This window comes from Rhodnius prolixus, unplaced genomic scaffold (assembly GCF_049639745.1).
Source record: "Rhodnius prolixus isolate KJV_2025 unplaced genomic scaffold, Rpr scaffold_2, whole genome shotgun sequence".
Classification (NCBI taxonomy): domain Eukaryota; kingdom Metazoa; phylum Arthropoda; class Insecta; order Hemiptera; family Reduviidae; genus Rhodnius; species Rhodnius prolixus.
Window position 1 is genome coordinate 5,089,107 of NW_027411592.1, and position 22,872 is coordinate 5,111,978.

The 22,872-nt window shown below is 31.6% G+C and overlaps 3 protein-coding genes across 7 annotated transcripts in view; 1 reads left to right on the plus strand and 2 right to left on the minus strand.

Moving 5' to 3' along the window:
- Positions 1-863: 863 nt before the first annotated feature.
- LOC141450321 (uncharacterized) lies at positions 864-7,540 on the minus strand. Its single transcript, XM_074120628.1, has 5 exons — positions 7,084-7,540; positions 6,654-6,775; positions 4,415-5,213; positions 4,233-4,345; positions 864-2,577 (listed from the first exon to the last, which is right to left on the minus strand). The coding sequence occupies exons 1-5, from the start codon at positions 7,259-7,261 to the stop codon at positions 1,480-1,482; spliced, it is 2,310 nt and encodes a 769-aa protein (XP_073976729.1). The 5' UTR covers positions 7,262-7,540; the 3' UTR covers positions 864-1,479.
- A 170-nt stretch (positions 7,541-7,710) lies between these two features.
- Positions 7,711-22,872, plus strand: part of Nup35 (nucleoporin 35) — a 33,319-nt gene continuing 18,157 nt past the window's right edge. The window contains exons 1-7 of one of the 4 annotated variants that reach the window (XM_074120647.1): positions 7,725-7,949; positions 13,809-13,899; positions 14,832-15,055; positions 16,284-16,391; positions 17,221-17,332; positions 18,281-18,433; positions 18,979-19,095. In XM_074120647.1, coding sequence (XP_073976748.1) covers positions 13,894-13,899; positions 14,832-15,055; positions 16,284-16,391; positions 17,221-17,332; positions 18,281-18,433; positions 18,979-19,095 — 720 coding nt within the window. In that variant the 5' untranslated portion in view covers positions 7,725-7,949; positions 13,809-13,893. Of the gene's footprint in view, positions 7,950-13,808; positions 13,900-14,300; positions 14,502-14,831; positions 15,056-16,283; positions 16,392-17,220; positions 17,333-18,280; positions 18,434-18,978; positions 19,096-22,872 lie in introns of those variants that run through there. The other 3 variants (XM_074120648.1, XM_074120649.1, XM_074120646.1) reach the window with 3 other exon arrangements.
- On the minus strand, positions 8,880-14,244 carry LOC141450330 (TOG array regulator of axonemal microtubules protein 2-like). 2 transcript variants are annotated; one of them, XM_074120644.1, is made up of 11 exons: positions 14,110-14,244; positions 13,799-13,871; positions 13,657-13,710; positions 12,596-12,651; positions 12,396-12,514; positions 11,721-11,861; positions 10,982-11,063; positions 10,789-10,899; positions 9,599-9,747; positions 9,196-9,360; positions 8,880-9,049 (listed from the first exon to the last, which is right to left on the minus strand). In XM_074120644.1, the coding sequence occupies exons 1-11, from the start codon at positions 14,119-14,121 to the stop codon at positions 8,896-8,898; spliced, it is 1,116 nt and encodes a 371-aa protein (XP_073976745.1). In that variant the 5' UTR covers positions 14,122-14,244; the 3' UTR covers positions 8,880-8,895. The 2 variants fall into 2 exon arrangements, with proteins under 2 accessions (XP_073976745.1, XP_073976746.1); XM_074120645.1 differs by lacking the exon at positions 8,880-9,049 and having other exon boundaries at positions 9,195-9,400.

Below are 22,872 nucleotides of genomic sequence, written 5' to 3' on the forward strand. Positions count from 1 at the left end.
AGTAGAGGATAGTAAAGTTAAAGTATGGATAGAAATATCTATCAATATCTGCATTAGATATACGCGATTGCAGTTAAAATAGTTGTTTTCAATTTAAGGACACAGTGTGAATGAGGTAAAAAATTTGCCAAATTTATTCATGTAAAGACCGCTCGAACTTATGATTTTTTTTTTAAGAAAAATTTGGTTATCGCCCATAGACCTTGTGATTTTTCGTATAATTTAAATTACTGCAACGTATGGTGTTTTTGAGCATAATAACGATTTTTTTTTTTTTTGGTAACCGAATTCACAATGATGGTATGTATGTATTTGTAAATAAGTTGTTCGGTCTAATTTGAAGGAGAAATTTAAAAAACTAACAAAAGGATACTAAGTTACGAAATAACTAAACAACAGAAACATTATTGAAGCACGCAGTATTTTTTTGAATGAAGAATCCAAAAGTGGAAGCATTGACTAGTGTAGCTGTAAAAGAAGCTTTATCGAATGACAATATCGCAGTCAACGGTTTTTTTTTGTGAGAGTAATATCATATTTGAAGATTGATATTTTTTCCTTTCTCTCTCTCTCTTTATTTGTAATTCTGCTTTTTTGCTTGTTTTTCTGTTTTTTGTTTACATCTTTTAATTCATGTACATAAGTAACATACTACTATTTTGTTAGGTAAAGAAAGTGTTCTAATTTCAATTTATTTTTATTTTTACTTTAATTAATTTTGTATAACTATAACATAAGTATTATTTTATGTAATTTTTTCAGAATAAGATGATGTAATTTATTTCTGAAAAATTATAGATAGGTATGGGCGGGCTAGGCTTTTTTGTTTTCAATTTAATAATTGATTAAAATAATAATAATAATGTCTTTCAAATAATTTTATTTTTTAAATTAAAGGATCATTAAATTAAAAAATGAACTATAAAATATCTTATCATTTAAGACCAGTTCATTACAAAACTATCAACCAACTCTTATTCGATATTAAGAACTTTATACTTAATAGCTTTTTTATCTATTCATATTTCCTTATAATTACTATAAATTTTGCCTTTTTTTATTTATTCAATATTGCCTTAAGATTCCATTTTATCACAATAAAAGCGTATTTACAAATGAATAAATGTGGAAGTTTTTCTAAGAAATATTAAACATATTTCCAAAGTTTTTTGTTTTTTAATAAAGCTATCAAATTATTTCTACAAACTTACAATCAAAATGATAGTAAGATTTAATAATAATAATTAAACAAAAAAAATTGTCAGTACACTTTTCAAAACAATTCACTTTGTGTTTTATAGTTCTTGTAAGTTTACGTTGAAGGCCCAAAGCGTTTGATTCAGTAAAATTGGGCTTTTTTTTTCAAGCATGAGAAAATTTAAAAAAAAAAAAAAAAAAATGCGGTTTAAGATTTTCTTTTTGCAAAATTTATTTTAGCGTAATTTTTCTATTCAAATTTCGGTGATTAATTATAGAAAATCATTGAGGTGGATCGGATTTTTCTTTAGATTCCACACACAATTTTTCTGAAATTGTGGTTTCGGCTTTGTAAGTTTCTTCACCACTGCTACTAATGTTCCCAGCTAAGTTCATGACATTTTCTGGTGTGTTCTCTCTGCGATCTCTTACCAGAGAATTGTTTTCTTTATTAATAGTAGCGGCAGTAATCCGAGATAGACAACTAACATCAAAGCTCTTATTAATATCCCTTGAATTTGCTGGTGATTGTTGTTGAATTTTAGATTTTTGTTTAGCAACTCGAGCAGACCTCGTAGTTCTTTGCCGCTGCTGCTGCTCACCTGTCTGATTATATCGCTTAACACGCATACTTCTCCTTTTTAAACGTTCAATATTTTGTCCATCTTTAAAACGATGTTCTCCTCTGGTATTAGTCTTTCTATTGTCCTGTTCACTTATTATCTCCTCCACTAAAACTGGCGCTCTAACCAACCAGTTTCGTTGTTTCAATTCAATTAAATCTAACAACATAAACCATATACGATATGGAAGTCGCGGTGTTTTACTGTGAAGTACTTTTATGGTTGTAAAAGTTTTTTCAAACATTTCTCTGTTCTCCTTTTCCAAATCTTCTCCAATATATGTTAGAAAATAACAGAAAAATTCGATATTTTTCTCTGTTTGTTTTGATTCATCCAGTAGAAACTTTAAATAATCATTTATAGTATCATTTGATAAAATACCCAGCTTATAAAGTTCTGTAATAAATTTTGCAAGTCCTTGAGATATTATTTTACGTCTGAATAAATCATTTTGTTCATTGTAAGTTTGGTTATCATTAATCTTTTCATTCCACAATTGGTCACATTCACTTAACAGTAACTGTTTAAACGAAAATTTTCCTTCTTGAATGGCAGTTTCATTGAGTGATTTCTTAGCGCACAGTTGACGACATAGTTCAGCATACAAATGACTGAATAGTGGTTCCTTTATAGCTTTTTCGGTAATGAGTTTAACAATTTCAGCTTTATATTGTTCTAAAGAAAGTGCCAATAACTGTTCCAGAAAGTATACAATATTGCCATCCGTCATCTTATTCATAGAGCTACGAACTTTGTACTGAAAGTTTAAAATTTAAGAATTAGTAAGTAAACATTTTGAAGAGATTTAACAGGAAACACATATAAATTTCTTTTCCTCACTTCGTCAAACTCATACATGCGATTTACTTAAATGGAACAGTACCCTTTATTCTACGATTATGCTAATTTATGTACTAACTAGAAATTTAAAATTATTTTGCATTTCTCTTTTTGTAGATAAGCAATGAGATGAATTAAATATTTTACACTTCAACAAATCTGATGTTTGCTTGAGGCTAAAGGTTCACCTGCGCTCAGTTAGAGTACCATTATCAGACGAGACCCTTTGTCAGTTGACGCCTAGAGTTTCCTTCACTCAATTTTTCGATTGAATAGGATCAGCGAATGCTAAGCGTATTGTCAGAATTTTGCTATGTTCAAGTAGATTGTTATAATCATTGCTGCAAAAGGAACTAGTTGGCTGATAGAATGGTGAAGGAAGCGACGAACCTGTCACCTCTAGCAAGCTTGGTTAGCCAAGATAAAATGAAAAATAATTTAGTTTAGAAAAATGTAAGAGACGAAAAACACAAAAGTTAGAAACCCTTCTGAAGAAAAGAAGACAAACATTCAAGAAAAGGCCTCATCCCCGACTTTAGGCTAATTGTCAGCACAACGTGATTTCTTCTGAAGTAAAGGAATAATAAAATACAGAATTTGATAGGTAGGATAGACGGTTTCGCGCATAAAATTTGTTGGCATTATAAGTCCTTCATAATTTGGAAGTTTAGACATTCTTCAGACCTCGTTCTAATAGAAAAACTAATAGAAAAAAAGAAACGAGGCTCTTTCCAAATTATTTCTAAAGACATTCGTTGAAAACGTTCTTCACTTGGCATTTTTCATGAACAGTGCCATTTATGGATTGGTAGATTGTTACGTCCATATAGAACTTGATGCTTCTTACATTACTGCGTTTGGTCAGGAACTTCGCAGTTTTGATAGTCTCGTCATAATTAATGGGCTTGTCCGGTACCTTGGCCTTGGCCCTTGATATCTTTGGCAGAGACGTTTAACATTGCAGATCGCTTGTAAATATGTAATTTGAGTTCACTTATTTTTTGTTATATAATTAAATTGCAATATGAACTCGCCTGATGACCAGATTACCAAAAGCTATTCATACTGATGAATCTATTGTTTAGTACTTTATGTTTTAATAAGTAAATTGTTAATATTATTTCTGCGAAGCGGCACAGCTAGGCTGGCTAGGTTAAGCGCAGAGAAATCAAAATTAGGCGTAAGGAGATGTTGCTCACAAATTTTACTGGACGCCTTAAGTGAGCAGCAATTCTAATGTGCAGGGGAGTTGGCTCTCTCTTTACCCTATTCAATTTGCCTTGCACAATAGTATAGAAAAACATCGAGTATGAAGATGCATATTAAGAAGGGCCCTACAAAAAGAGGAGTGAAGGCGCTTTATCAGGCTAGGTGCCAAGGCACCAAGCGATACTTATTCACGGCCACTTCCTACAGAAGTCTAAACCTAGCGCAGGAATGTCCAAGAACTCTGGAGTACGGACTATTCAAACTCCCAGACCAAGGAAACTTACTCGCGTTTAATGATTTTTGCCTCTCTTCATACGAGAATTGCGAGATTATCCCTAGATTTGAAAAGATAAAATTACATACCTGAATTTCCTTAAAATCATCAATTATATCTCCTTTAATAATATTGGGGTATTTTCCTGTCTCCGATGTGGAGTCCCTAGACTGCACTTCCTTTTTCTCCGATTGTTCTTCTCCTACAAAAGAATTTTCTTACATAACCTTATTTACCAATAGTCCAATTCTTTAAAAAAATTGATATCTACCTTTAGCGACTTTCTTGAAGTTTTTGTTTCCTTTTGAAACGTTTTTGTTGTTAGAATTCTGGTTGAATTTCTTAAATCTAAATTTCCTTATGACACGGAATTTAATTTTTGTTTCTAATCTTGGAATCCAATTCCGACCGCGAAGTTCTGCTAAATCCAACAGCATGAAATAAATTCTTGGAGGCAATTGGGATTTATTCTCTAAAAGACTGCCTATATGCGTGAAATAAAAATCTAGCTTTTCTTTTGAGAATTTTGATGGTGTTCTATTGCACTGAACTTCCAAAAATTTGCCTAATTGATTAAGGCTAACGCAAAAATTTTCAATTTTGTAAATGTTATTATTGGAATCATTAAATAACTGGTGTAAATATTCTTCATGTAGAGTTTCAATGGGCAGTACTTGTATCTTATAAAGCTCCGCAATAAATAAGTTAAGTCCTTTCAATTTATAGCGTAATGGTTCTGAAGATTCAAATGGAACGCCTTCGATTTCTCGTAATTTCAATTTTAAACCTTCTTCACACCCAGTACGAAGTACTTCTCCAAAGACTAAATATGTAGAGCTACCATCAGTTATTTGCTGATTATAAGGTACTTTTCGAGAATAAAGATGTGCGCAAAGTTTTGCATACAGATTTGAATATTTGTGTTCACTGCAAACATAAGTCAGAATGACATTAACAATATTCCGAAGGCAATCTTCAGTATCAATTGGCAACGATTCCGCTTGTTCGATAAGGATGGTGAAGTTTTTATCTGTCACTTTGTTAAGAATGCTGTAGATTTTTTTAATAACCTGTAATGAAAAAAACTAGATGAAAAGGAATTTATCAAGTCTTCATAGTAAACATTTATAGCCTCTTACTTTTACTTTCTCTTAGGAAAGAAATATATTTTCTATTTATTAAGATATTTTTATGGCACTCTTGGCATCATGACAGTGTTCTCTCGTAACAACACTGTCCAGGGAAAGAAAATCAAATTATTTAAATAATAGTAAGACTGGTGTCCATAGAAAACTGACGTAACGTTAAAAAATTAGGCATGAGAGTAGGAATTATATTTTAATTTATTTGACGACTCTGCAAAGAAAAAAATGGTAGAATATGTTTGATTTTGATTTTATATTGTTTTACATTTTATAGTTTACTATTCTTTATCTATTTTATCATATTTATTGTATCATTTCTTTCTTTGATGGTTTTGTTGTGTGCTTTACCCCTATTCCTACCTAATCATAAAAGATAGCAATCCTCACTTGATGTAGAAGCTTGAACAGTCCTCTTATAAACCTGCATGCACCCTTCTAAGGCCATTTATGCAAACATCTCTAAAATAAGTTTTTTTTCTTTCAATATACGTACTTCTGTATTATTCTGAGTGAGGTTACAAAAGTATTTTGCTATTATTATTAGGACCCATTTTTACGATGGGATAATTTTTTTTTTTTAATGAAAATATGTGCTGATGCCAGTGACTATTTTACTATTTATTATGGGTTTTATTTATGTGATTATGTACTATACGAAGCATATTTCAAGCCATTTAATTAAACTGACGACATACACGTCAGGGACGTTGGGAGGTATCTGGCCCAATATGAATAATTAGTTGAGTTACACAATTTTGAAGTACTTTCTAAAAAACCCACAAAACATTTATTACAACCTAACTACTCAAATTTAAAATTATATGAGATAATTTTTTTTTTTACTTCTTAAATACAATAACAGTCCATTGAACTCTCATAATCTGGGTATGATTGTAAGTAGCTCACATACTTAAAATATAAAAATGAAAAATCAATGAAGGGTCAAACCAGTCAGTAAACTCGTCATCGTTAACGTTTTTTTTTTTTTTTTGGTGGTGAGGAAGCTAGTTAAGTTTGGAAATTACACTTCACTTGAATATTGTAATGTGACAACCTCACTTTACAAGACAGTTAGAAGTTATGAGAACTTTATTGACACTGAAACGATAATTATGAACTAAAACCAAAAATTATTATTCCCATATGACCAATTCAAAAAAAGTTAGATTTGAAAGGAAGTTAGTATGCATTATCATTAGATTACACAGATTAAATAGCAACTCCACTGGGAGGGACTTGAATAGTTACTTTAATATTTTAAAAGATATCTCTATACAATATCGAATTTCAAGTTATTAAAACACATTACAAATTCATATTTGTTTTTGGTCCATTTTAATCTTTAACAAAGCAAAAAATGCTTACGGCAGTTGTCTTTTCATCACCATTATCTGCTACATCAATACGACGCCAGGGAGTTTCAGCACAATGCAAGCCTGAGGAAGGATTTTCTCTTTTTTTCCTGATCTTTTTTACGTTTTTGGTTGCTAAAAATGAAGAAAAAAACACCCATTAAACAACGTTTAATAACTATAGTAATTAATAAAATCAGTTACTGTTAGAAAATAGATGACAGAGATTGACGCTCATATTCATTTAGTGTTCTCTATTGAAAAAACACATTAACCATCTGAAGAGACTTATCAGTATTTACCTCTTTCAAATTCGTTAGCAAAATAAATACATTGATTTCAAAGATTGAAGAGAGAAACTAAATGCCAAGCTTGAAAGAAAAAGGGGGCTTTCAGTTTAAAAGATCATTACCAAATAAATATTAAATTAGTATGTTTTTTACCTCGGAACTGTTTGCACCATTTAAGGACATTATCAAGGAGCACCACATTTTCTTTATAAACAAACGCTAATCGACTGTGAATTTTTTTGGGTTTTATATCTTCAGTTAAGGTTAGAAACTTGACGATCACTTTTTGTTCGTCTTCTAAGCTGCTCGTTTTGGTTTGCGTACTCTCCATTTTACCAAGAGTCTTTATTTTGGGGAGAAAATTATGCGATTACATTTTAAACATTAAAGAAATATATAATATGCACCTCGCTTCTAACAAACCCTATCAATTATCAGCCCGGTGTAGCGTTTTACATTTCTCTGGACTGGTTTTGATTTTACTATCACAATATTTCACAATATCATTGGATATGCGCGCGCATGTTCCAACAGGTTGTACAGCAACTCCATTGGGAGGGACTTGAATAGTTATTTTGATATTTTAAAATATAACTCTATATTCAGACCGATATCTCTATTTAATATCTGTACATGATACTAAAAAAAAAAACTTAATGAATACGAATTTTCAGAGAATAATCAATGTTCCCAATAATTAACTATCGTTGACACTGATCTTCGTAAGTGGCGCCTTTCATAAAACTTGTGCGCAATTCTGTCCTGCTTAAAGTTGTTTATTTTGTGCCTTTACTTTGATTCATCGTGCGATGGTTGGTTCGGTTGTTGATCACTTACTTGTGAAGTTTATGTGATCAGAGAGTGATGCTGTAGCATATTTTATTTCTTTTTAAGCACTGTTGGTGAAATTTATTTATTTTTGAACGCAATTTCTATTTATCAATATGTTTTTATTATAAAGTAGTTTAACGTATTGTACAATTCATTTTAAATATATTCACCAAATAACTTTCTAAAATGTAAGTAAAAACTTAATTCTACTTTTTTTTAAACTATTTATGATACGTAACTTTTTTTACTTAACTAAATAATTTTTTCTGTATTAATTCAAATAGCTACTCATAATAGGTGGTATTCTGATTGACAGACTAGTCCTTCATAGTACCACGTGAATAGAAATGTAGGATCTTTGAAAAAATATGCAGAACTAAATTAAACACAGGATATTTTTAAATTTACAAAAAAAAAATAGCACCACAAGCTAAATCTAGATTTTCATTAATTAGTGTCTAAGCTTAAAGGTTCAAGTTAACCATTTTATGGAAACTAAAGGAATTTAAAATATATGTATATATATAATTGGTCGCTAGACTTATTCAATATAGTTTGTGAAAATGTTTTCCTTGTCAAAGACATTGCCCTCAACTTTTTTCTAGGTTCAACCCATGTTGTAATTCTGAAATTTTCAAGTTGTTTTGGTTTTCTTCATGTTGATCTAAATAAGAAAGTGATTAATAATACTGTTTCTGAAAGGCCAGTAAGTTATTGTGAGTATTTCGTAGATGAAACTTAACGATCTCTTATTGGGTGGCTGACCAAGTTCAAATTGTCTTCTTCATTCGCCCCTAGCACATCTACGTTGACATCTAAGCCCCCCAAAATCTTCGCCTTGGCGATTTGCGTCAACTCAACTAATGTTTATTAACTAATGGTGGATTACGTTTGCCCCATTCATAAATTCATGTTTATGGGACCTAAATGATGCGTATGATATAAAATGAGAGCACAAAAAATATGCACCAAATGTTTGCCAGCAGCTAAAATTATTAACTAGTAAACAGAAATCGAGTGAAGAAAGTTGGGGCTTGGGAGCAAATAGGAATTAAACAAGTAATTCTTTCTGAGGCATTTATATTAAATAGTAATACTTTAAATCATTTAAAATCATATTTTGTTTAAAAATTTTTATTTGTTTAAAGTTAAACATTGTTTTTCGTATTTAATGTTTAGTAGTATTCCTTCTACTCTTTTAAACATTTTTTGAGGAACATCTTTTGCGCAAATGTCCAGAAATTCTGGCACCGATATTAGTTTAGCCATCATTATTTTTCCTAATTTCCTGAAAGAATAATTTTATATATATATATTTTTTTTTTTTTGCGGCGCATCGAACTACTGGGATCATAATTACATTTATATATAATCTAGAAATATTTATTTAGAAACATTTGAATAAATGCAATATAAAAATAAGATCTGCCGTACCTTACTTTTGCGTTTTGATCGTCAAGGAAAAGCACTGCACTTTCTAAAATAAGTTTTCTCATTTCTCGGAGATTGTAAGCGGTTATGAGAGGAGCTGGTCCAATTGAATCCACTACGTGATCCAATAGTCGTGCCGAAGTTTCACGAATGTTGGCATTTTTGGATCTTAAAACGAATTTATTCTCTGTTTTTACATGTAGAGCGACTAGCAACATAATGGTAATTTATTTTTTGTTTAATACAACTCATGGTTCTCCACCAAAAACGGAATCTTACATATTTATACATATATTGATGCATAGAAACAAAAGATTTTTTTTTTCACTTAGCTTCATTTATATAAAAGTTAAAATTAACTGCCTGACATGGGGCAGCATTTCTTAATTAATGAATGATTTCTTACTTGGGCCCTTTTCCAATGACTGCTCTAACAATGTATTGAGGTGGAGTATTTGCAGCTACAATATCCAAGGCAGCGTTTGCTTCGTCTCGTACATTAGATTTCAAATCAGAAACCTTTGCTAGAAGCAGATGTATCATCTCATCAAACTCCTGTAAGGTGATATGATGAAATAAATGAATTGTTGAACAGTTCTATAGTAATATGATCTCATTTGAGTGATTAGCGACACATTCATCGCTTACAACATTAACTAAGGCACTGAGCACGTCCACAAAGCTCACTAACGTCAATATCATCTCGAGCAGCACTTCCACATTCTTTGTCATCGGTAGTTCTTTTAGAGGAATCTTTCTCCAGCCGGGCCCTCAGATTGGCATAAGTGAAAGCGCTGGTTCTTCCAAGTCAAGCGAATTTCTATAAATCCCCTGCCATTCGCTTTCCTTAAGCCTTCAGTAATGTACATTTTTCAGGTAGACTTTACCACTATCCATCAGTGTCGTGGAAGAAGGCAAATAGGAAAAATATTTGTTTGCTAATTTTTCATTTTAAGGCATTAAATAAAATCCTAGTCCTAGACCAAAAATCGAACTCAGTATCATATTACAGTTTGCGTTTTCGTCTCCTCTTGTGTAAGGCTAGAGAATTTTGCATTCCGGGGAAGTCCTTTTCCAGAATCGTAACCAATTAAACAGACAGGACTGGAGGAAGTCTGGAATTATCGGTTGCCACAGTAGTGCCCTTTGGTGGCGGTGGCTTTGACAAATTGCTGTTATTTAACAGTTTTACTTATAAACATTTGTTTAAATATCCCTCTCTGGAAGGATGATTTCGAGGCGTTTCTGAAGAATATCTGAAATTCTTCTAGATGTTAGAATATAAGAATTATGGTGACGAGACGTGATAGGAGGACAATTACAATGAAGATCAGCTTGGGATCAATTATACCCCTATCCAGTAGTATCTAAATTTAGGTAATAGGCTATTCACTGGATGGGGGGAAAAAAAATCACAGTTGTTTACATTCGGTTGTGATAAGAGGGAAATTATTTTCATTATATTCCCTAACTTGCCCATTGTGTACAGAATCATAACATATATTATCCTAGTGCCTTTATTGTAAACTTCTACAGGTGTTAAGAATCAAGAAATGTGTTATTGATAATTTTTCCATACTTACAAAGCTTACTTACGGGTCTTGAGATAAGCGGAATAGTTGAGTAAAGTTCCTTCACCACTTCTATAGCTATTAGGATGTGATATAGCTTCATGCTTTTTAAAAGTGTACAAATTTGTCTGTTTACCTTGAATCATTTCGTCTATGTTTTATTTTGTTAATGAATATTTATAATCGTTTTAATTATAAATAAATGATTGAAGATTTACTTGTGGCATTATTGCAAGCGCTACATCTGAGTCTTGCCTTGCAATGTGAACAGTATTAATCACTCCTGTTGCAATATCATCCCTACAATGTGAGAAATAATTAACATAAACATTTTTTTAATCTTTAGTGCCATGAGTAATGATTGCTTTTATTTTAAAAACCACCAGGTTGTGTTAAGGCGCATGAAAAAGCTGAAATAAGAATTAACTTTTTTATTCTTTTAAATGCACGGCTATGGGTGAAAAAATTAAGAATTGGATGGAAATAAAAGGAGCTCAATTTAAGCACTGTTCAATCTAGGGAATTTTAAGAGAACTCAAAGGCTTAATTGAGAAAGAGTAATCGTAAGTACAAAGATCAATGGCAAGCTAAACCCAGTAAAAAAACCAACAATAAACCATGAGGAAAATACTGCCCTGGAGGAACGAAGAAAGTATGTACTATGAGCAAAGAAGGTCTTTGCCAAAGAGATTAAAGGACTAATGGAAAAATGGAATAGTATGGAGAGTAGGGTAAAAAAGGGTGGATTTGAAAATAGGAAAGGGTGAGACTCTGGAAGCAAGAGAAAGTGAGGAAGGCAAGATTAGCCTGGAAAGAAATAGATAAGTAGCGTATATTGAGATGTAGAAGAAATGTGTGAAACTAGATTAGAAACGAAGTTTGCTGAGGAAATATTCACAAATAATATTGTAATAATTCTCCAACTTAAGTAAATATTATTATAAGTGTATATATTACATATTTACGCTCTTCAATTGTATCTTTGTGGCTTTAGCGAATTCAACAAGGTCTGTTATTTCTCTTTTTCCGATTGTATAATCCTTCTGGCTATCACCGGAGTCTTTACTGACCTGCGATGAGTCTCGTTTTAGTTGAGGCCTGCATAAAAGAAAAATATCAACTTCTGATTTTCTCCATACTATAATTTCAGTTTTTATTAGTTAATACAAAAGTTTTGTAAAATGCATTAGACTTTCTTTTTAAAACAAAATTTTCACTGGCAGAATGGTTTCAACAAAGATGCAAAAATGGATGCTGTAAGGCCCACTATGCAAAGATATTTACTTCAAGCACAGTGCCCAAAGTGCCTCAGAACTCACATTAGAGAACATATTTAAGTACGACTAAAAAAGAAGAAGACTGTTATGTTAATTACATAAGTTGAAAAAGTTGACAAGTCAATACATTCGTTTCCCTTTAGGCAAAAATTATAGCTAACACTAGATTGAGTTCTTTGCAGGCTACATTCAATGAATACACAGAGCCGTAGGAAGTCAGAATACATGTTTAAAGTTGTAGATTTAGCTATACGTATAGCCATTCTCTCCCTCTTCTTGTTGTAATGTCTCAGTGAAAAAAGTGAGGAAAAATCTTAAACCTTCTTTTTACTGTCATTTTAAATCAAATACTTACAACCTTTCCACAGTCGTACAATTTGTGAAACTTCTTGACATATAACTGTGTCTCGAACAAGGTGTAGACCTACTTGGCAATATGGGAAGAGCGATATCATTCTTTCGCCTAGTGGATTGCTGGTGGATGAAAAAAAAGGATATTTTATTAATTGTAGATCATTGAGGTTATAAGAATCTTGAAGAAAAGTAACTTGTTACCTTTGTGCTTTTGTCGCTTACTTTCATTGGTTTTATTATCTTCGGCAAGGAGTAGGCTATAAAAATATCAGTTTTTCAGTCATCCTGTTTGATTTTTAGTCTAATCTTATTAATTCATTGGGGATAAGCGTGAAGTATAAAACGCCTATCTGTCTGCCTTCTAAAGAGAGGACAACTTCACAACGTTCATAGAGGTGTCACCTTCCTTCCATTCAGTTTAGGCTGACTGTGAAGGTTTTCTAGAGGGTTGATTCTTTAAAGGGCATTTCGAGTTAAATGATTATTTCTATATGAAGGTCCCTGCTTGTTCCTTTTGAGCAATTAGCCTACTCTCGAGTAATCTGGTATTATTTTGGTTAATTAGATATCCTCAAAATTTAATTCAATTTTCCACTTCATTGGAATTATTATTATTGTCTAATTCATTCATTCATTTACTTGCTTTCAACGTGAGGAACGACAAAATATTGTTTAGGTTCCTAAAATATCCTTTTAGGTTGCTAAAAGATAGAATTTTTCACATCCTATAGTAAATAAGCGGCAGAAATGATAGATATGCCAAAGAAATTAATTTTAAGTGAAGGTATGCAAACGTTACAATCTCCTTCAATTAGTCGGTATTTGGTCCAGAAAAAGCTTAGTGGAAGAGCGTAAACTGTGAAATATGTTGAAGAATTGGTGCAAAAGCCAACAAACGTTTCTCGGAGTCATTCAAATTGGACTAGAGGTCTTTCAGTTTGTGTGAGTACGTTTGTGACGTTGAAATGGAGATGTAAATCTCAGTAAATCTAAGTAGTTCCACGAAGGAAGACCTACACTTGTGCAATTTGAATGTAAAATTGCATATATATTTATCTGGGATGCCTAGATGGAGTAAGGCTGGATTGGATTTCTGAAGTAGATCCGGCCTGGCTGCAGTTGTTTCAGGGAAATTCTGTCGGGCCAGAGAATGGTTTTGGTCTGCATCCCCCAAAAAGTAATTATAGTTACAGGAACGAAAGTAATGTTTATCATATTCTTTTTTTAAATAGACATTTGTAAGTATCAAATCAACTTTGTACCTTCCCTTGAACCAATAATTTCTTCAGAATGCCTGATTGGTTCCTCAAAAAATCCTAAACAAAAATAAACATTGAAAAAGGTTTCAAAAGAAGTTCATTGAAAAATTATTTTTTCGCTTTAAAATTTAAAAATGTTTGTCACCTTTTCCTAGACAGGTTGGACAAATTCTAAGGGTTTTGCTTGACTTATCTGAAGCTTCCATAAAAATATGAGACTGGAAATGTAAATTTACTAAAATGAAGGTATTGTAATACTATTTATTAATTAGTAAAATACATAAATCACATTAATTATTTAAAATAAATAGTAATAATTCAGAATGATAATTTAGAACGATTTAATTAAGTGGATTTTTATGTACACTGTGTAAGCTATGATTTTTTGTACGAAAAATTATTAAAAAGAAATAAGAATAATAATTATTTTATAATTATTAAAAAATAACAACTCACCTCCTCATTCATTTTTGGTATACACGAATTTAGTGCAAAGAAACCAAAAATGGAAAAGCTTCTTCCAAAAAAATAGGAACAATTTTTATAATTTTGTAGGAATAATAATTTAATAGCGAAGTGAAAAAAATAATACAATCTCAGCTGTAATCATATGTGTATTTTTTTTAGTAGAATTAGTTTCATCATGTATGGATCACAATTTTAGGAAATGTTGGCCACAGGAATTTTCTATGTCGACAGCTGCAACTTATCGACAGTGGAACAATACTTTGGAAGAAAGAAATGGGTCCAAAGAATATGCAGAAAAACGTTCTGGATATCTATACCCAGAAGATAGTTCTAGTTCGGAATTTCATCCTCTAAGAACAATGGATACGTTAGGTTTCTGGGTACTGGAAAGAATTGTTCCACTTAAAAGTGAATATAGGCTTATTTTGTGCTGACTAAAAGGCGTTAACTAGTATTATTGTAGTATCATGTTAGTCTTTAAATTAATTTTGACCTTCCACTGGTTAAACTTGTCAATATTATTGGCACGAGGCATGAACAAAATTAAATTCATTGTTTGGGTTATTAAATAGTATAAAGATGGAATTTTTCATTGCAAGTAATTCGCAAAAATTCTTAAAAGAAGAATAACTTTGTAGTGAAATGCACACAATTTTTTTGGTTTTTCTTCACATATTTATTTCTGATATTAACTTCTCATTCTTTTACAGAGAGTGCCCAAAATGAATTCTCCAATGAACCACTCCCAGTTCTTACCTGAATTTCTTCTAGGCGATGAGTCGCAGCTCTTAGTAGGCAATCCAGAAGAAGGGATTTCAAGCCGGGTAGCAACACCGGGCACTGCAGAATCAAGTTTTATGTCACCATCCAACTCTGCCTTACTGCATGTATCGCCTCACAATAGAATGACACCTTTTAGACCAGATTATAACAGGTAATGTAATTACAATTAAGCGAATGTTCTGTATTTTCTATTGCGCCCATATATTAATAATAGTATATTATTAACTTTATTAATCCAACTATTGATCAAATTTAACACCCGTAAATTAAAGAGAAAAAACTAAGTTAGTTGTAAGTTTGGTCATAGGAAAAGGGACTTTCTATCAAACCTAGAAAAACACAGGTAACTTTATTTACTTGTATGAGAGAGAATCGAATGATTAACCTCTTCCGAGGATAATGTGAACTTCTGTACAGATTAGCAAATCGGTGAACTAGATCTGCTATGTGGTTAGCGTATTAGATTCCCACGCGGAGATTACCAGGATCGAATCCAGCTGCTGGGCCGTAAATACGATATTGCCTTCCTAGGAGCTTCATACAGCTCACTTTCCGGCGACTGACAGTGTAAGACAGCTCACTGTCCGGAGGCTGGCATCTGAACTCCCAAAAATTAGGGTCACAAATATGAGACCGAGGGATTTTGCGTGCAAAATGGCCCCTCTGTGGTAAGAGATTATCTGGGTAAGATACTCCTGGGTAGATTACTTTAATTATGACTTGTAATTTAGCGTCGTAGAGTTTGGTTATGATTTGCATGTTTCCGGCGAGACCTAGTGATGTTAATTTTGGCCAGAGCAAGAAATGATTGATAGAGTCGAGTGTTTTTTTTAGGTCTATACAAATTTTTAGTCGCAGACTTACCGGATTAGATAGTACTAGCAGTGAGTGCTATTCCTGAATACAATGCCATCAAAAGAACGCCTTACCTGAAGCCACACTGAAAATCTAGTATACTGATATTGACTTCAGCCCGTACAACAAGCCTTGCCACAAGGTATTTGTAAATTACTTTACATCTGCATCTAATTAAAGCTGTACAACGGAAATTGCTTGGGTTTTTCGTGGCAGATAAACTTCTACCATACCCTTGAGAGTTTCATCACGGTATAATTTGTCGATCTGAATAGAGACAATAGAGATTCTGAAGAGATGAATAGTAGCCAAATATGATTTATAATTCTACATAGCTTCTTATCAAATCATTAGTTCCAATAATTCATAATTTCATTCCAATTAATTTTAAAAACTTGTAAAACTAAAAAAAACACCGCAGATGCAAAAATAACTTTTAATTTTTTCCTAGGAATGATAAATAACCATTCCTTTACCCTTGTAAATGAGGCTTTTATTGTATTTACTAATTTCTTCCATTTCAGAGGGACTAAAGCAAGATTAAATGGTCCGCCGATTGCATCATTATTCGACGAGAAATTCGACACCAGTACTCAAAATGGAAACGTAACTCCTTCTTCTCCCACGAATCAGTAAGACCCTTCATTTAATAAAAACTGAATGTTATTCAAATTTTACGATAATTTTCTACTAGACCCAATGAGGATGGAGAGTGGTTGAAAAATACTATTTATATTCAGTTTCAATTAGTAAAAAGTCAAATGAAAACAAAATAAATAATTAAAGCCAGAATACTTTTTCCGCAATAACACCCTTTCTGACTCGACTCACTCTCCTATTATGTCTAAGAGAACACAAGTAGTCTTGACATCCATCTTTATTGGCGTGTATAACATCGTGCTGGACTAACCTCAACAGATTTATTTAATGTAACAAAGATTCCTTTTGGGATCTTTCAAAATGTTTCTTTAATTTTAGTTCATTGTGGTCTGTTCTGAAGACAGACTAACGTCCAATAGATGTAGATCCGGAACTTTGTTCATAGCACTAGAAAAGAAATAGAAAGTCATAGCTGGCATAAGTATAAGGTATCAAATCGGTTGGTATCACAATGAGTCTAAATTAAAAAAATTTCTACACGTTTCCAAACTGAGTTAGTTATCTATTGTAGTCGTGGCTTGCATTAAAAAACATTTACTGAAAGGAGATTGTAAAAGAAAATGGTATTAAAAATAAAAACATTTTCAAAATTTCTAACTACGTACAGTTTATTATTTGAGTTACAAATTAAGTTTTCTGTTATAAAGAAAAATCCTTTAAAACAAAAAATAGAAAATTAAACCCATTTTCATTATGATTTTAGTAAAAGAAGAAAATGTATAGAATGCTCTAGGTTAAATGTTGACTTATTGAAGTTTAACCAATTAAAATTTTCTTATACTTAATATGTCTGTTTATCAGGATGGAGACCTCACCCATTGCTGATAGTGCTCAAGATTCTGATGGACACTGGGTCGTTGTATTCGGATTTCCACCATCACATTCTGCGCACATTTTGTCTATATTTTCTCAGGTTAGCTTGAACATTATTGTTTGCTTTAATTTAATTAGTAAAATAAAAAATTGTTTATATTTGACTCTAAATTAATGTTGGGTAATGATGTGGACATAAACAACTGCAACAAAAGAAAATAATAATTACATCATTTTTTTTTTTATCTTAATTATTCTTTATTGCAAAACAGTATTTATAATAAGTTTTTGAAAGGGAAGAAGGAAGCTAAGATGATAGCGCGGTGGACTAGTAAGCCGCAATTTCAAATACAGGCTTACTACTTTATGTATTTTATCTTTGTATGTATAGCTCACTATTCGGAAAGGACAGTGTTTTCTATAATGAGAAATTACTGTCCAGAGGCTTGACAAAACAATCGGATCATAGTCTATAGAAATTAAGTTTTTCATGAGTATAAACAGGAGCCAAGGATACATAATATTGTAAACATTGCCTACCTTAATAAGCTATCCCCTGGTAAAAGAAAAATGGCGATTGAGACGAATGTGGGTTTAATCGACGCTGATGAAGAGAAAATCGGTACTTTTTTCATAAAACAGAATGGCAAAGTAAGGTAACATTACTTTCTCCTAGACAATATTTGCTTCAGGATTTAAGTATTACTCTAAGACGTGGTTACTTTTGGTGTTCATTGTATCGTGATATGATTTAGATTTGAGTTCAAAAAAGACGCATTAATTGTTGGAATTTGTTAAGCAAAAGTTGGGATAGGATATTCGCAAGCTATAGTCACAAAAATCTCTCCCCATTCCAGCCTGTCTTAATTGCATTCGTATCAGCTGATAGTTTTTAATCACATTCTTATTCATCGGAAAAATCCTGCGAATTGTTTGGCCAACAGCTACATTTGTATTTGTATTTGTACTAGTCTTAATGATGTTGCTTTGAAAACAGAAATTATTATCATTTTGCCTTCAGTCATAGTGCTTATTATTTATGTTTTAGCTGGGAAATGTTTTAGAACATTCAGTACCTCCCTGCGGCAACTGGATGTTCTTGAAATACAGCTGTAGGATAGAAGTAAGGAAAGCTTTGACATATGATAAACGAATCGTCAACGGGAACATAATGATTGGTGTGGCTGAAAGAAAAAACATGGTAAGTTTCACTTTTCAAATCTCGAGATAGGAGAAAAAGCGAAATCTCTGGTCATTCTCCCCAAAATCTTGTTAGGACTTATCAAAATATTATAATATTTATAATATTAAGCGATCACAGTTATTAGTCCTTTTAATGAACTTCATCAAAGGGGGAATGGAATTGTTGATTTTAGGAAAAGGTTCTGATCTTGAAGAACAGTTAGAAATCATGACTGAATAGCTCATCTAAGCCTAAGGGCTTGCGGAGAACGCTGTGTGTCTAAAACTGTCTAGTGTTTTAAAGTTTTAAATCAATAAGTTTAAATCACAAGTTTTCCAGAATAAAAAAAAAATACTTCATTATATTGTTAAAAAAAAGGTTGTTCTCGTTTATTTGTGCTTTAAAATAAGGTTTAGCCAGATGGAAATGTTGATTCTTCCTGCCGTATCTATTTGGCCAAAAATATTACTTTTAAATGTTTACTAAAAATATTTCGGCAGTTTACTGCATTTTTGATAGCAAAAATACATGATATAACGAAAATCATTGTCCTGTTGTTCTAGAGCCAGATGCGTCCAATAATTGGTACACCAAATTCAACTTTCAATAGCACAATAACATCTCCTATATCGGCAATAAAATCGCCCAGAGTACGTCATCTGTCCACAAGAGATATTCAGGTAAATTTACAAACCTATGTTTTGTCGTTAAATGTTGGTAATTTTTGTTATGCCTTTCACAGTTTGATTAATTTGTCTTACACAATAAAAGTGGGAGTTCGCTAGACATTAACAGATCATTTGTAGATCACCTTCTTTTTTAGATGATTACTCATTCTATACATAAGCAGGATTTCTTTTCTTTTTTTTTAAGACTTGCTTAAGGTATGCGTGTGTGTAGTTTACATTATAATGATAGTGGAAGGACAATATTGTGAATTAACGGAGCAAAACTAAGACGGATCTGATAACCAAGCATAAAAAACTAAAATTAAAAAAATATTACCCATATATTTTTCAAAATTCTGTACTACTCACTACCTTGTATTTTGCTTTCTCTCGGGTAATTTTGAAATTTGAGTTTTTTAGTATCTATGCAGTAATATGGCCACTCCTAGGCAAAAATTTATTGTAACTAGTAGCTGCAACTAAATTAGTTACCTAAAGTGCAAAAAATAATTAAAACTAACACTTACCTCTTTAATTTCCATAACAACTTAGTTATATAACTGTTACTAACGAAATAATCTGTTACGAAATGCAACTAACATCTAAAATTACATGAATTAACAGCCAACTTATCAAGTAATATTCGCGGATTAGTTATTGTTTCTGAATCATTCACATTTATCCTTATCCATAATTTAATCGAACTTAAACGAATTAGTCGTGGAAATAGGTAGTAAATTACTGATACAAATCAATTCTTCCTGCGATTCTGTTTTATTTATGATCTTCAAACTCAAGCTAAAACAGTTGACCAAACCTGTGGGTCTAGGAAGGGGGCAAAGTCTCGGTTGCCATTGTATGGACTCACTTGATCAAAGAAAAGTACTGCAAGCGTCTCGTGCACCCGAAAATGTTGTGCTGTATTTATTGCGAGTGAAACACCTGAAGCACTCCATGCCAGAAAGCGAAGACAAGTATTTTTACGAAAGGCTGAGCTTATGTAACATGTTCCTAATGAGCTAATGTTAATTGTAACATGCTAAACGACTAGCGTCCGTATTATAAGGTGTTTTATTCGATGGTATTTGGAAGATTCCTAAACATTACAAACTACGCAATAAAAAGGTTTTACTATTTATTAAAACTGTCCGGTAAAACACTTGTATAAGAGTTGATCGTCAAAGTGCCGAAAAAGCATAACGTTAAAAAAAAACAACTTTGACAATTTTTTTCTCTTTTTCTATAAAACCTAAAATTCCAAAAATTTCTTTTAAAAAAATGGAAAATCCTCCTTTATAACTATAATTTTTTTTACAACAACATAGATCAATTAGATTTTATTAAAAAAGTTGCCGAAAATGAGCAAAAACGGCTTTTTCAAAAAATGTTGTTGTTGTTGTTACCTTTTTTGTAAACTGCGTAGTGCCTAAACGCTTCAACCGATTTTCATGAATGATGTGTCATCCGATTCGGAATTTTATATAGATGTGCCTTTTGGGTGTCTCGACGCTGTACATCGAACATGTAGCCAACTTTTATCTATAACTGTATAAAATTTCGTAAAAATCTATCGTGTAGGAAACGAGATATTTAGAGTTAAATTTTGGTTCCGTTTGAAACAGAGAAATCTTTAACTTAAAATATCTGGAAAACTACTCGATAGATTTTGTTTATATTTTATCTATATATGTAGCCATCTTTTGTCTATAATTGTATAAAATTTCGTAAAAATCTGTCGTGTAGGATAAGAGATATTTAGAGTTAAATTCTGGTTTCGTTTGAAACAGTGAAATCTTTAACTTGAAATATCTGGAAAACTACTGGATAGATTTTTTTTATATTTTACCTGTATATGGAGACATCTTTTGTCTATAATTGTATAAAATTTTGTAAATATCTGTCGTGCAGGATAAGAGATATTTAGAGTTAAATTCTGGTTTCGTTTGAAACAGTGAAATCTTTAACTTGAAATATCTGGAAAACTACTCGATAGATTTTGTTTATATTTTACCTGTATATGGAGACATCTTTTGTCTATAATTGTATAAAATTTCGTAAAAATCTGTCGTGTAGGATAAGAGATATTTAGAGTTAAATTCTGGTTTCGTTTGAAACAGTGAAATCTTTAACTTGAAATATCTGGAAAACTACTGGATAGATTTTTTTTATATTTTACCTGTATATGGAGACATCTTTTGTCTATAATTGTATAAAATTTTGTAAATATCTGTCGTGCAGGATAAGAGATATTTAGAGTTAAATTCTGGTTTCGTTTGAAACAGTGAAATCTTTAACTTGAAATATCTGGAAAACTACTGGATAGATTTTTTTTATATTTTACCTGTATATGGAGACATCTTTTGTCTATAATTGTATAAAATTTTGTAAATATCTGTCGTGCAGGATAAGAGATATTTAGAGTTAAATTCTGGTTTCGTTTGAAACAGTGAAATCTTTAACTTGAAATATCTGGAAAACTACTCGATAGATTTTTTTTATATTTTATCTGTATATGGAGACATCTTTTGTCTATAATTGTATAAAATTTCGAAAAATCTGTCGTGTAGGATAAGAGATATTTAGAGTTAAATTCTGGTTTCGTTTGAAACAGTGAAATCTTTAACTTGAAATATCTGGAAAACTACTGGATAGATTTTTTTTATATTTTACCTGTATATGGAGACATCTTTTGTCTATAATTGTATAAAATTTCGAAAAATCTGTCGTGCAGGATAAGAGATATTTAGAGTTAAATTCTGGTTTCGTTTGAAACAGTGAAATCTTTAACTTGAAATATCTGGAAAACTACTGGATAGATTTTTTTTATATTTTACCTGTATATGGAGACATCTTTTGTCTATAATTGTATAAAATTTCGAAAAATCTGTCGTGTAGGATAAGAGATATTTAGAGTTAAATTCTGGTTTCGTTTGAAACAGTGAAATCTTTAACTTGAAATATCTGGAAAACTACTGGATAGATTTTTTTTATATTTTACCTGTATATGGAGACATCTTTTGTCTATAATTGTATAAAATTTCGAAAAATCTGTCGTGCAGGATAAGAGATATTTAGAGTTAAATTCTGGTTTCGTTTGAAACAGTGAAATCTTTAACTTGAAATATCTGGAAAACTACTGGATAGATTTTTTTTATATTTTACCTGTATATGGAGACATCTTTTGTCTATAATTGTATAAAATTTCGAAAAATCTGTCGTGCAGGATAAGAGATATTTAGAGTTAAATTCTGGTTTCGTTTGAAACAGTGAAATCTTTAACTTCAAATATCTGGAAAACTACTGGATAGATTTTGTTTATATTTTACCTGTATATGGAGACATCTTTTGTCTATAATTGTATAAAATTTCGTAAAAATCTGTCGTGTAGGAAACGAGATATTTAGAGTTAAATTTTGGTTCCGTTTGAAACAGAGAAATCTTTAACTTAAAATATCTGGAAAACTACTGGATAGATTTTGTTTATATTTTATCTGTATATGTAGCCATCTTTTGTCTATAATTGTATAAAATTTCGTAAAACTCTGTCGTGTAGGAAACGAGATATTTAGAGTTAAATTTTGGTTCCGTTTGAAACAGAGAAATCTTTAACTTAAAATATCTGGAAAACTACTCGATAGATTTTGTTTATATTTTATCTGTATATGTAGCCATCTTTTGTCTATAATTGTATAAAATTTCATAAAAATCTGTCGTGTAGGATAAGAGATATTTAGAGTTAAATTCTGGTTTCGTTTGAAACAGTGAAATCTTTAACTTCAAATATCTGGA

Excerpts from the sequence above, each read along its gene's own strand:
- LOC141450330 (XM_074120644.1), bottom strand. Across the intron at positions 10,900-10,981 it reads CGCTTGCAATAATGCCACAA|GTAAACAGACAAATTTGTAC; the intron begins GTAAATCTTCAA and ends AAATGATTCAAG. Across the intron at positions 9,748-10,788 it reads TTCCGCTTATCTCAAGACCC|GAGTTTGATGAGATGATACA; the intron begins GTAAGTAAGCTT and ends ATCACCTTACAG.
- LOC141450321 (XM_074120628.1), bottom strand. The coding sequence starts at position 7,261 with ATGGAGAGTACGCAAACCAAAACGAGCAGCTTAGAAGACGAACAAAAA. Across the intron at positions 5,214-6,653 it reads GTGATGAAAAGACAACTGCC|GTTATTAAAAAAATCTACAG; the intron begins GTAAGCATTTTT and ends TTTTCATTACAG. Across the intron at positions 2,578-4,232 it reads ATGATTTTAAGGAAATTCAG|TACAAAGTTCGTAGCTCTAT; the intron begins GTATGTAATTTT and ends TTAAACTTTCAG.